Here is a 13,560-nt window from a genome sequence, read left to right on the forward strand (position 1 = left end):
TTGTGTGTCAGAGAATATGGAGTGGGATTTTCCAATGTTTGTTGTCAACCTGTGGATGGGACGCCGCCCTTGTTATGACACTTCCCCCTCAGCAGGTGCATCGTTTAACTACAGGTGAGTAAGCATCGTCAGCAAAGGACTGTGGAACCTTGCCCGGACCATACTCCGGCAGAGTATTGGTCTGTTTCAATGTGACAGACCCTGATTACCAAGCTGACTCCACGTCATAGTAAACATTGGTCAATTCACTTGTATTGCCCTCCCACCATTATGCAATGGCTGGAAACTGTGGAGCAAGTGTCAAAAGGCTTATAGGGGCAAAGGCCTCTGTGAGGTTCAGGGTAACTGTGTTGTCTACCGCATCAAAAGGCTGTTTTGTTTCTGGTCCCGGTTATAAAGTTCAATAAATGTTAAGACAAGCAACACAATTCATCTGGTGATGTAAAACCTTGCCTCCTATCATGCAGCGTCCTATACATTTCCATACAGCCTCCACATGCACAACATCATCACAGAATCCTTTAAAGGTTTTGCACATGCGTCTTCCGCTGGGATATAGGAAAGTCCTTTGCAAACTACTATCTCTTTTTACTTCTTGCACACATTTTCATCCCATGGAGTGTAAACTCATGGCAGGGAGCATAAAATAGCAAACTTAAAAATGTCTATATTGGTAATGTGAGTTGACTGATTTCTGGGGTGTACAACACAGGACCAGGTTCCCGACAGCTGCAGGAACTGTACAAACAGGAGCGTAAGAAAACAATGTTTTTCAACATACACCGGACTCGAGGACATGATTGCTCTTACTGCGCATCCAAATGCAGAGAAAAGATGAATAGTGGCTCTACTCTCAAGTTTGAGCTGAGTACCTTCACACGGTGGGACTCATACAAGAGCTTTACCAAATGTTACTAGGCCCCGAATTCTGGAGGACCACACACACATTAAAGAAAGGTGCCCAACAACAATGCTGCCAATGTCGTTGGTTGAGGTAGTGGGAATGGTACATCTTAAAAATCGATAGTGCATCTGCTGTAGTGTTAGTCCATAGTGAACTTTATTGGTCCCATGACAGTCAGAGATGACTCAAAGAATAGTTACCAAATCTCTGCGAGGCCCACAAAGCCCAATACAACAAGATTTAATTACAGAGTGCGGTATCAACTTGGACAGGTCTTCGGAAAGGGGATGACAGAGGTCGGAGCTCCCAAGCCAAATTTGTTTTAAATTTGTCAGACTTGTGTGTGAAATGACCCATTAGGCGGCAAACCCCCAAGTCAACGACTGGCACAAAATGAGAACAAGAAGTCCAATATGAAGCTATGACGAGCATCAAGAAAGCCAACATCATTCAGCCCGCCCGCTCTTACTTTCTTGCATCTTGAACTTATTCTTACAACAGGATGGATCTATGGCACCACAAGTGATCTGACTAGGCAAAATGGCTAGGTCTCTGTGCACCTGTGGCATCAAGGTACCACCATCTCATCAAACTCACCCGCCAGAAGTATTTTCTATTTGCATCCTTGGGGACGGTGTCGGGCTTGTAGATTTCGCCAACCAGGGGCCCAAACCGTGTGCCTTTTGGAATGTACTCCTTGCTGACAACTCCTGCCACCTGAATGCAAAACAGAAGAAGGTGAAGAATTTAGAACAGTGAGAAGAAGCATGCAGTCCAGGTGGTACAACATGAGAAGCACAGATGTAGCCTGATCATGCTAATCCATTAGCATGTTTCATTTTGTTGTGTTGGTGATTTTCAAAAACAGACTTTGCAATCACTAATTATTGACTCGCTATCGGTGGTCAATGAGGTTTTAGCAAAGACTGCATTTAGTAGTGCTGAGTCACTAGACCTTGGCCAGGAACACAGATGGGGGAAACATTTGTTTAAATACATGGAAGACCAGGCAGCACGACAGGCCTCAGGTGCCCGACTTCTTAACATCCACCTGCAATACTCAAACCAGGATATCAATATTACTAAACTTCAATTTTGTTTAAAAAGCAGAAAGGTTGCAGCCTGACGAATTAGTGAGGGCATTAGATTGTTCCTATGAGGGTCTCTGCAGGAGCCTTTGCCCATTTGTATGCTCCAAGAAGTAGGCCCCAAATAGAAGGACCCTACTATTAACTACCGTTTAGAGATATAATATTTTGGCAGCTGGGTGGAGTGTGATCCCTGCATCAACCAGCACATTTTTGTTGTTGATAAGTGCTGTGTTCAGTTTTATTGATTAATTTACATCCGATGAGGGAAAAATGCTACTGTCAAACACCGCACCAAGAGTGAGTGATGAAGATGTGTTCCCGAGCCTCTCATTGGAAGGTGGCTAAGAAAGTGCACTGTCACTGCTGCGCCTACCGACACACAGACCGCCTCAAAGGGTTCCCACAAAGCTGAATGCCTGACTATACTGACAATCATTATTTGCAGACACAAGTGATTGATTTCCTCCTTGATGGTAATTTATTTTTACAAGAAACCACAAATCCGGAATACATTTTTCACTGTTCTGAAGAACGAGCTTACCACAATGCACAGCGGTTTGACCTTTCTGCAAAGTACACCTATGAATTACATTCAAGAATAAGAAGAGAAGTAGAAATACACTACTTGGCTCTAAAGATGTAAAGCCTTTTTTTGGCTGTAAAGGGGTCAAGACTAAAGTCCTGCAATCAGTCACTATCGTCCTCTATCAAGGCCTACAGAAGCACCTCGTCATCCTTCCAATAATGTAGCCGAAACATAATGAAAAACGCCAGCTAGGAGACTTATGTATCACCTCTTGGAGGACACCTGCTCTAGTATGCTTGTATCATCTGACTTAAATGTTGTGTCCTACATATCATTTACAAAAAATGTTGTTCCACTTGGTGTAGATTTTATATCATATTAGGCGATATTTTGGCAAACTACCTAAAGGACACAATAGTTCTGTCAGGGGGTATTCTGAGAACAAAACTATGGCACTACGCCAATAGAGCATATTGGATTATCCATGGTCACTCACATGCAATATCAAACTTAGAGGGTACCCCACTGTAGTCATAAATGCAAACTATCAGAAAACGCTAAGTAAGAAAAGTTAGAAGAAATAAAAAAACTTTATGCTTGTTCGCATCTAACTCGAGGAGGCATTCTTTTATGGCACAAATCCCTGTCTTAAATAGATGGCAGAATGCACTCCATTTTTACACCCAAAGTTTCTGTAAATGTCTTTGAATGCGCAAAGGCGAATGCTTTGGTGTGCAACCTCGGTTTTACACTCCGTCCATGCGCGTAGAATATATGTAAAAAAAGCTGGAACCTCGTCAGGTATACCAGACCCAGGGTGCACTAACATAGAACCAAATGTCAATATGCTGAAACAGTCTTAACTCCACTTTAGCCAGTTTATCCTTGTTTTAATCCCATCTTTATTCATTTTTTCGTCCAAGTATCAAGTTCAAGTAAACAATTCAACGAGATACCAATCCAGGCTTTCCTCTCAACAGCGCATGGCAGTTCCCCATTTGACTTATGCCATGCGCTGTTGAGGAAAGCTTGATTTGGCATACTGAAATTTAGTCCTGCAGTAGTACATCCTGGGTCTGGTATACCTGACGAGGCCCCAGTTTTTTCAACATTGTTAGTTGATAGGATTTTGTGTTAAAAACTATAGGTGGTAGCTCTGGAATGCCAAAGCGCCCCCTATGGGATGCCCCTTAGCACTTCTTTGCATTACTTTCTGGCAACGTTCTGGCAAAAAACAGGTTCTTCGCATGCAAGTAAACACCAACACTTTGAGCTAGCCTGCATCACTTTCTGTGACTTTACAATGGGGAAGTGGTGAGAAATCTGCACCTCTCTAGTCCTCGGAGATGATCAAGAGGACCATGTGTAGAATAGAGTCGGACAAACCCAGCAAAATACTTAGGGAATGATCTGCATCCACGAATGTGCTGCAAAGCAACAGATTTATGAGGATGGCACTAGCTGATATGAAGCACAAAAAACACACTTTCTACTAAGCAGCAAAGATCAAACCTTTTTGTAATGTTTCATGTACTGTGTGTGTTTGCTTTGGGCAACATCGGTTTGTCTTTTTTAGACCAGTAATGTACTTTGTAGTGGGCTGCTCATTCACGCTTGCCTGTAAAAGGCGTGTGGGAAGACTGCAAAGATCACATGATGGGCCAACATCAGCCACATACCCCAGCTCCTGTTCACCCCACTTTGTGAGGTCCAACTGTGCTCTAAAGAAAGAGGCACTTGGCCTTCACACAAGAACATTAGCACGCGTGCAGCTCTCACAGAACCTGTGGTGGAGGGAGGTTCACTTCTCTTCGTAGCACGGTGTCTAGAAATGACTGGTCACCCCATCCGGGTTTGCACTGGCTCATGACTTTTGTGCTCCCTCCGACACAAGTTTCTAGAACGCGCCCTCGCTGAGACGAGTCAAACTGAAACGCTTACTTATATCTGCCTCTGACACAGCAAATTGCTTTGAACACAAAATGTGGCTATGGGTTGAAAAACAGGCTTCATTCGCCCTTCGTCACCGTATGCGTTCTATTGACAAGACTTCCCGACAGGGCCAGAGCTACATTAAGGGGACTAAAGGCGGACGCCTTATGGTGCCATCACCAGGGCGTGGGGGGGGGGGGTGTAGGGGGCAAGCAGAGGGTGCCGGGCTGCAGCCTGGAACTGTAAACGCGTGCTGGAGGTATGAGCGCCTCAACAGCAAAATGTAATTTTGCCTGTTGCACCTAAAATGCTTACACTGTTCCTAGTTCCCAAAACAGATGAGGCCAGTGTATTACACAAATGACTAGACTTCAGCTCACAATTCCAGAACCGACTGCTCCCCGCAAAACACTGTAGCAGCTACAAGAAGAGCCCAATAACCTCAGTGCCTTGAAGCTGCTCTAGAGTGACAAAAGAACTATACACGTAGCTACACCCAACATGGATATAACTGCAGTCCTCTCCAGAGGGCTGAAGCCCACGGGCTCAGGGGAAGGGCTCTTACCCAAACTAGCCCTTGATTGTTTTCCCTGGCAGGTTAAGCAAGGGGGGCTTACAGTAACTCCGACCCAGCAGGGGGTTATCACAAGGTGTCAGGAGTGTACACAAGCGAGAAACCTCCACACAGATAAGGCGAGGGGGGCTGTCAGTTAAAGGCCACTGTAAACCCGAGCAGCAACTTTAAGTGTGTGCTCACAATGGTGCAGGGCCTTTCTCCGGGAGATTAAATGATTTCTTATCAGCCAAATCCCTAAAAGAATGTTTGGGGTGTTAAAAGATGTTATCAGCAGAAGAGGAGGAAGCCTCCTCGAGGGGGAACAGGATAAGCGAATTGTCCCATACTGCAGCTGAACACTGGTGCAGTGAAGGTTCTGCTTCTGTCTGTCAGTCCCTCCTGCTACTCTGGGGGTCGGGTTCTTTCCTTCCGTCTCCAGCCCCAGATACCCGACCTTCCAAAGCCCCTCCCCCGTTACAAGTTTGGCTCACCTCCCTGGCACTGCCCTATAGCCTCGTTTGACATAATACTTAATAGATGACACCAATTTCCTTTGTGAACCAGACTCCCTGCACCCACCCTGCCCTTCACTTCCTACCTGGCTGTTCCTTGTCAGAGCCAGTGCCACTCTCTTTACGCCATATCTTCACCAAGTCGAGCTCCCACTTAAAGATGCGCTGACATCAATAGGCAAAATTGACTTTTTACAACATCGCGTTGTAGGCCTGCGTGGTGTACCTGACTGACGCAGTCAGACACCTGGGCAACTGAAGGTGCCAGCATCTACACTGGTTAAAACAAGAAAACCACAATTTCAACAAATATATGACCTGAACAGTCTATCAGAACTAAGGGTCACTGCCTTTGATCGTATAACAAATAAGTAATCGACCACACGCCATTTCAAGAGGAGCAAGACATTTCGAAGACCACGGAAGGCTGGGGCAGGGCTAACTTGCTCCCTCTGCTGAAGGAACCAGTGCAGCGGGCAGGCAGCAGAGTATTGTAGCGGGTGTGCTTGAACGCTCCGGCCGGTAGGTGGCAGTGCAGCGCCAAGCTCAGCGTAGCCCACTTCCCCCCGCCTCAATGGAACAACCTTCCGGAGCTGGCAATGAATCAGCAGCGGGACAAGGCACTGCTGCAGATCAGCTTCAGATCTATTTGGGAAGAGGCATTTAATTCCACGTGCCCGGCCCCCAATAGCCTCACACGGGTGCTTTATAGATAGTCCCTCCCCATGTCTCTACACATCCATTACTGTCTGGGTCAGTGGAGTGTCTCATAAGCAGCATGTGCAAAAAATGACGCGTAGAAGAAAGAGGGTTAGACAGAACTATCAAAAGAGAACAAACCAACAAAGAACGAGAAAGAAAAGCAACACAGAACGAGAAAGAGAGAAAAGCAACACAGAACGAGAAAGAGAGAAAAGCAACACAGAACAAGAAAGAAAAAAAGCAACACAAAGTGATGAGGAGTAACAAAAGAACAACAGCATAATAGGGAGAATAGTTTTATTTTATTAGTTTAAATGTAGTGCATCAAAGACCCCATATCGGGTGGTATGCACATATCATAAACACATACATAAGGGATGAGGGACTAAGTTCCTTGCCAGGGTGGTGTCAACAGGAGGGAATCTGTCAAGTGAGGGTAGAGAGACGAGTCTGACTAATGGAGACTTTAACTTGCTTAAGCAGCGTCCTTTAACCCTGGTCTTGTACAGCTGTGGGAGGGAGAAGCCTGATGTGATCTGAGAGATTAGGCCACTTATACAGTGACAGACAGAGAACAAGAGAGGAAATAAAAACAGGAATATAAAGCTGAGGAACAAAGAACAGGCAGAAAAGAGCAAACGTCAGGCAGGGAGGGCTAGAGGAAGAAAAAGTATGGCGCTAGTGATATAGATGTGTAGTGTATCTATGCACAGGCATGGGCACATAATGTATAAGACAGAGAGGAAACATAAGACCAGGCACATTAGCGACGGAGGGACGCATAGGAGATGGCGCATATAAGAGACAAGGACGGCAGAGGCCTTCTCATGTGACCCGAGATGAGGGACAGATGGGCCAGGCCTGAGTGTGTCTTACTATGCATGTCGGATCTGAGAAGGGAGGCTAAACAGAAACATATTACTTCAGTACAATCATCTGCATGTCTAGAAAATGAGACCCATCTAACTTTAGCGTAAGGGCTGAGCACTATTCCATGTTGGCTACATGCAGACTCTTTTCACAGGAAATGTAAACTACCTATTTAAGCTACTACCCTGGAGTGTATTTAGAAATGTAGGCGACAGTGTAGTGTCCTCAGACAAACAGAGGAGCGCACTACAGACCGGGGAGCAAGAAGAAGGTGCTCCAATGTCAGTAAGCATTGGCGGCTGAATTATGCATTTTGTGAAACACATGTAAAAATAAATAGATTTAACTGACTGACAAAATGACCATAAAAATCCAAAAATGCAAAAAAGGACATTCCTCGACACAAATAATATGGCAAAAAATATTAAAGACCACAAGACACAGCATTACTGCTGAATAGTGCTCGGGACCGAAAAAGTTCCAAAACATGACGTGTTCTAGCATGATATTGCCCAACGCAGCTAGGACTGGTTTCTGTGAAACAAGAATGCATGTTCAGTCAGCCCCCGTAGCTATTAAAAGCAGAGGCCTCTCATTTCAGAAAATGCTGACACATGGTTGGAACTCATAGTGAAAATGAACTGGTCCCCTGGAAACTTCCCACCAGTTACGTTCCAGAGAAAACATGGGTACGATGTGCAATGGAAGCCATGGCTGTACCAGTAAGGCAACTGCGGAGGAGTTCTCGGAAATAGCTTCATCAGTGGGAGGATGACGGGAGAGCTCTAGTTCTCTGTAGCCATTGCTCAGATCCTGGCATTGCTCTTATTCAACAAGCCCTCTGTGCTGTCAATCACAGCTCTGTGAATTCCCATTTTGCTGAAGCCAGGTCAAATATACATTGGGTAGCCACCACCTGAAGTTCTCCGTAAAGAACAGTATTTCCACGCCCGGACAGTACGTGAAGTTAACAGCTCGTCCAAGGGACATGGCTATCAATGGTCCAGTGACACCCAACCCCAGAAGCCTGGTTGTTACAGCACTGTACTACTCGACCAGCAATGAGGGCCCATTTCCCTTTCCTGCACCATGGCCCATGGCTCCTTTGCTACACCACAAGCTCCTTCTTTTGAGCAGCAGGTAACCTAACTCTTTAGAAGGACCATAAGTAGTCGAGTGCAGGTACCCATGTTGACTGCAAATCTCCATAGAGAAGGAGACAGGCCTGTGTTGAGGAATTAGGGAGACCAAGTCTTAATACCAGCATCCCCACTTAAAAAAATTGTGGGTCCTTGGACAAATCTGTTTATCTCACCATGGGCCAGATAGGCCTTTTCTTCCACAGAGCATTTCCGTGGCAGGCTGGAGACTCTGAAGTTTGGATCAACATAACTTACAAATAAATTGATTGGGACCAACATTTACTCATAAGGGAGAATATTGATGATGGACATGAAAAACAATCAATTGACAGCGTCGGCTGTTCACGGGCTCTCTAAAAAATACAGGCAATATTTAGATGGCCTGTCAGACCATGCTGGTGATGTTAAAGCCCTTAGTGTTTGAAAATCTAGCACTGCAGCCAGAGGACACCTTTCCACATGCTGCCTTCCCCTAGTAAGAACCTACATAAAACTGGTGTTTGGAGCCTTTATAGTTGGTGGAAGGGGAAATCTGTCGCTTTTCAAAATCAAAAAGAACTTTTCTCTAGTATGCAATTGTTGCCAGACAAAAGGCCTACTCGCAGTGCACCGCGGCAGAGTACAAGGAGTCCAACCGCAGAGGTCTAGGGCTGGCACTGCACCAGGTGGCCACCAAAGCAGAAATGATGCAGATTTGTTTATCAGACTGTAATCGATGAAGAAAGCCCTCATAGTGCTATCAAATGTAAATAAATCAAAGTATATTCTGACAAAAGGCTACAAGAGGGCAACCAAGGAAGAGCGCTTCAACATCTCTCTAAAGGGACAAAAAATATTCACAGGATACATAAAAAAGTAACAGCGCGACTCCTTCATTCAGGAAGGCAGGGTATTCGCATTATGTTATATATCTGGTGACAGCCACACAGAAAATCAGCATACAGGGCACACAGCAGCAACACTGAATAATATTACAGGGAAACAATAAATATCGAATTTGTCTCAAGTACAGGGGTGTTCTGGTGACAGCCTGTCAGCCTACAAGTACATCCTCACAAAGCATGCAGGCTCTACCACACCTAATGGCTATGCATTTTGATGCAGCGGACATCAGTGCTTTGACACTACTTATAGGCAGCTGTGAAATACGAACAGTTATGTTAGTATGACTTGTCTCTCATTTGCAATCAGTCACTAAAGCCATTACAGATTCCTTACTCAACTCAACCAACATGCATCCGATCAACCTCAGGGGCGCAAAAGGCTGAGTCAGCCCTGACGGGATTTTACTAATATTACCCAACTCAAAGGAGCAGCTTTTATTCAACCTCAGGAGTATTAAAAGCTGAGTCAACCCTGCCGGGACGCAGGCATGTGACCTGCCAGTGGTACAAAGGCCTCAACTGGAGCTGCAATAGCCCATCAGACTCTATTTCAATGACATTTCCAGTAAAGAAAATTGAAGAGGTTTAGTAAAAAGACCGGTTACAGGTTGCGTGTACCTGTACAATTATTTTAGAGGTTTTGTTTTTAACTTATTGTGAACCAGGCTTCTAGAGCATCAGGCTGTTCTATAGGTACGAGTAATGCAACAAGCAACTTTATAAACAAAGATAAAATGGCTTGTAATTTAGGAAGACTATTACATAGAGAGAGTGTGATAGCAAAGAAAGAATGAAAGTAAAGGACAATGCTCTATAGATTGGTCAAAGACCTATGAAATATGTTTCCTATTTCATAGGGACCTGTGACAATAATTTCCAATTTCATGGGTTCTTATGAAGTATGGGTTTTATACTACTGCCTTCTGTGCAATGAAAGCAACCAATTTAAACAGGCATATAGGTACACACACATTTAATTTATATTTTACGCGAAAAACGGGAGTGACACAAGTGGAAGTGTGTGTCAAATTCAGCTCCAGCCCGCCGCCCAGGAGGCCTCTGTGCTGGAGGAACAAGCAGGTTCTACACACAGTGCCTGGAACGTAGGGCAGAAGTAGCTCTCTCTGGTGATCATTACACCTATCAATAGCTGCTCCATAAAAAGATAAACAGCCCATTGATCATCACTATTCTTCAGCCCTCCCGAAAGAAAAACAAAGCGCAAGCAAACAACAATGACTAGAATGCACCCAGCTATACAGGCAAGGCTGGAATGTTTTTGCACCACCCGCCCACAACCAGGGATGCGCTGACGGTAAGTAGGCCCTGTGGCAGGCTGGGACTCGTTTTTGGATTAAGATAGCTCACTGAGAGAAGTACCGACTCCGGAGATCTGTTTGCAACTCTCAGATCACAGATTTGATTCCCAGCAAGGCTGACTCAGCCTTTTAAACTTCCCTGGTCAAAACTGTAAGTATGATTAAGATCAATGCTGTCAGCTGATCCTGACAATGCTATGGCAGAAAAGGCTGTACAAAAACTAGATATATATTTTCTATTGATCACTGGTTCAGTCATAAGGATCCGCCTGTTCCCAAATGGATTCATTTATTGACACTGATTGGCTGATTCATAGACACTCTTTGACGAAGTAGCTGACTGTCCGTCCCTCTGTGTATCAGGCCCTCCTTTACCAGAACGCTTTATCTAAGATCGGTCTCTCCCCCTCACTGCTCAGTCAGGTAGCCTTTGCTTCAAAATCTTCTCTTCCTGGGAAGCAGAGGGCAGAAAAGTCCAAAAGATTGGCACACGGATACAGGTTGGCACACAGATACAGAATGTCAAGTTTAGTCTTCTGTTCTACGGCCAAAGGGTAAAAATTAAAAATAGTTCTGCGCAGAGTGGGATTTGACGCCAGGCGAAAAAACCCACAAGCTGCATCTGTGCATATCTTTTATTGGCCTCGCTAGGAAGCATACACACACATGCCACGCAGGGCACAATAACTTGTTTGTCGGATGGCTGCTCACACTTTGTTAGTCTTGTTAGCTGCTTACCCAGGTCACGGAGACAAGAGTCACACTCAGATAAAAGATAGCCCATAATCGGTGAAAGGGGGGCAGGCCGGCCTGTCTTGGGTGAGAGTCCAAGCATTGAATGAGCATGCAATCTAAACTACTTCCTCACTACCCTGAGTGGGTTACATAATACAAGCAATTACATGCCACGGAACACATACTATAAAGGCCACGGCATCCCCAGTGTAAGGGAAACCCTGATCCTCAGAATATCAACCAAGCCAACATACAAAAAAAAGAAACAAAAAACAAGCTGCTGCTTATTTTAGAGAGGAAAGGGAAATGGAAAAAGGAACTGTTTGTGTAGCTTTCATAGGACAGATGAGGACTTTTACTTGGAAGCAGACTGCGCTGGCCCACTGAGGCTTGGGCAAGGTCAAACATTTAACTGTGCTCATTGACGCCTGCGTGCAAAGTGTGACTGGGATTGGCTTTAGGATCATAAAATGTGATCACAAAGCTTTCAGTCTCTGTCTATTATGAGCTCAAATCCCACTTTTGTTTAATGACAATTAAGAAGCAATGAGATGGATTGCCAGGTTTTATCTCTTGGAACAGAAAACCCCAGAAACCACTGTTCGGCACGTTATTTCTATAAGGAGCCTTCAAAGGGGCGCAGGGAAACTTGGAATCGTCCAGTTGTCACACCTTGGCCACAGTTCAGGATCACACGGCTTGGTTGATTTGCCGCTCATCAAATTATGAAGGCAAGTTTCTATATAGAGGCATTTGACACGAGTCAACTCAATTCATGGGACCCCCGTGATTGCCCCACACTTAGGTGGACATGGCCGCAGTAACAAGTACAGGAGCCGAATAAGTGTCTTCGCCCCAACAGTAACACTTAAACATTCAACGCCCATGACTTTTCTCACGCATAGCCCTTGACAGAAGACTTCCAGAGGGCTCACTCCAAACTTCCTGCCAGTGCTGTGTTGAGCTTAATGGCCACTAAGCCTGAACAATACAAAATACTTATATTACTGTAAAATGAAGGGATTACAATATATCTCTATTGGCTCCAAAGGCAACAGTTAGATAGTACCAGGCTTCAATTTGTGAAAGAAAAAAACTAAAATATACTATACTATAAGTGCGGGCTGAAAGTATTTCTTAAGAGGCACCGCAGGTGCTGCCCAATGCCAATGATACCAAGGCCTGATTCCTCCTCCTGCCTCTTTCTTCCACTACCCCACAATTCATCTTTATTTATCTCTCACTCACTGGTTCTTTTTCATCCTTCCTTGAACGCAGCCTCCTTGCTGTTTTGCCTTTTTTTTTATCTCTTCCTTTCTCGTTTTCTGCCTTTAACTCTCTTGTTCTATGTTAAAGCCTGATGATGACAAATAAGTGCTAGCTCCCAAAAACAAGTGCTGGTAATCACCACCTGCAACTCGTGTCTCAAATCACCCACTGGTTTCTAGACCACATCACCGCCGCTCCCCTAAGTGTGATGAAAAGTACTGATTTTGGAGACCTAAATTTTCCAATTTTATTCACATTAAAAATCTATTCTGTTCAGAGTATGCAACTGAATAGTTGAAACCAGGCCCTCTTTCTGATCTAAAATGTCTATGTGTCCTGTTCATGGCTGTGCAGTGCTCACCCTTTGACAATGGCCTTCAAACTGTTTAATGTGTAAATATGTCTAACCCTATTTAAATATTGCAGTGGAGTTCTGTTACTGCTTTAAAAACGCAATCAAATACATGACTGCCAAACATACTACTCTGGTCAGGCAGGCCTTAGTATCCACGATATGATTATTAGAAATGAGGGCGAGGTTTCTGAAGAAAATGTGGAGTCCCTTCCCTTTTGACAACTTCTCCCAGCCAGGATTAAATGACAAAACATGTTCGTGATGGTCCATTACAGAGCGGCTTTTTAAAACAAAGCACTGTTATCAGCATAATGCTTCTTTTGGCCAGATCCTGGCGCCCACCCTGGGATCGCTTGAGGCCCGCCCCCAGTTTGAAGACCAATGCTATGATGATACGACCCTTCTAATGGCCCTGGACTCCCCGGGAAGGGCAGACACTCACCTCCTTGAAGCTGTCCGCGTATTTGATGCTCAGATTCCTGGGCAGGGAGGCCTCGGCCTGTGTGGAGGTGGAGGCGTCGGCCAGGGGGTCCCTGGCGTGGTCGTTCACGATGTAGGTGCACTTCTCCTCAAACTCCGCCTCCGTCCACAGCGTCATGTCGGCGTCCTCCATGTCCATCTTCATGGCGCTCTCCCGCGGCGTGCTCTTAAAGCTCACGATGCCCGCGCTACACTGAGTGGCAGCCTGGAAAAGAAGAAAACAGGCCTTAATCCCCATTGTCCTGCGCCCGCTGCGGTTTCCTCTGAGACGGGGTGACTAATG

General features: G+C 45.2%; 1 protein-coding gene across 4 annotated transcripts in view; it reads right to left on the reverse strand.

The window, feature by feature from the left end:
* Positions 1 to 13,560, reverse strand: part of PRDM1 (PR/SET domain 1) — a 121,470-nt gene that overhangs the window by 14,751 nt on the left and 93,159 nt on the right. For all 4 annotated transcript variants that reach the window (XM_078648441.1, XM_078648440.1, XM_078648438.1 and 1 more), the window contains exons 2-3: positions 13,240 to 13,482; positions 1,502 to 1,621 (exon numbers count right to left, since the gene is read on the reverse strand). In XM_078648441.1, coding sequence (XP_078504567.1) covers positions 1,502 to 1,621; positions 13,240 to 13,482 — 363 coding nt within the window. The remainder of the gene's footprint in view (positions 1 to 1,501; positions 1,622 to 13,239; positions 13,483 to 13,560) is intronic.

Source organism: Lissotriton helveticus, chromosome 6, assembly GCF_964261635.1.
Source record: "Lissotriton helveticus chromosome 6, aLisHel1.1, whole genome shotgun sequence".
In the NCBI taxonomy this organism is placed as follows: domain Eukaryota; kingdom Metazoa; phylum Chordata; class Amphibia; order Caudata; family Salamandridae; genus Lissotriton; species Lissotriton helveticus.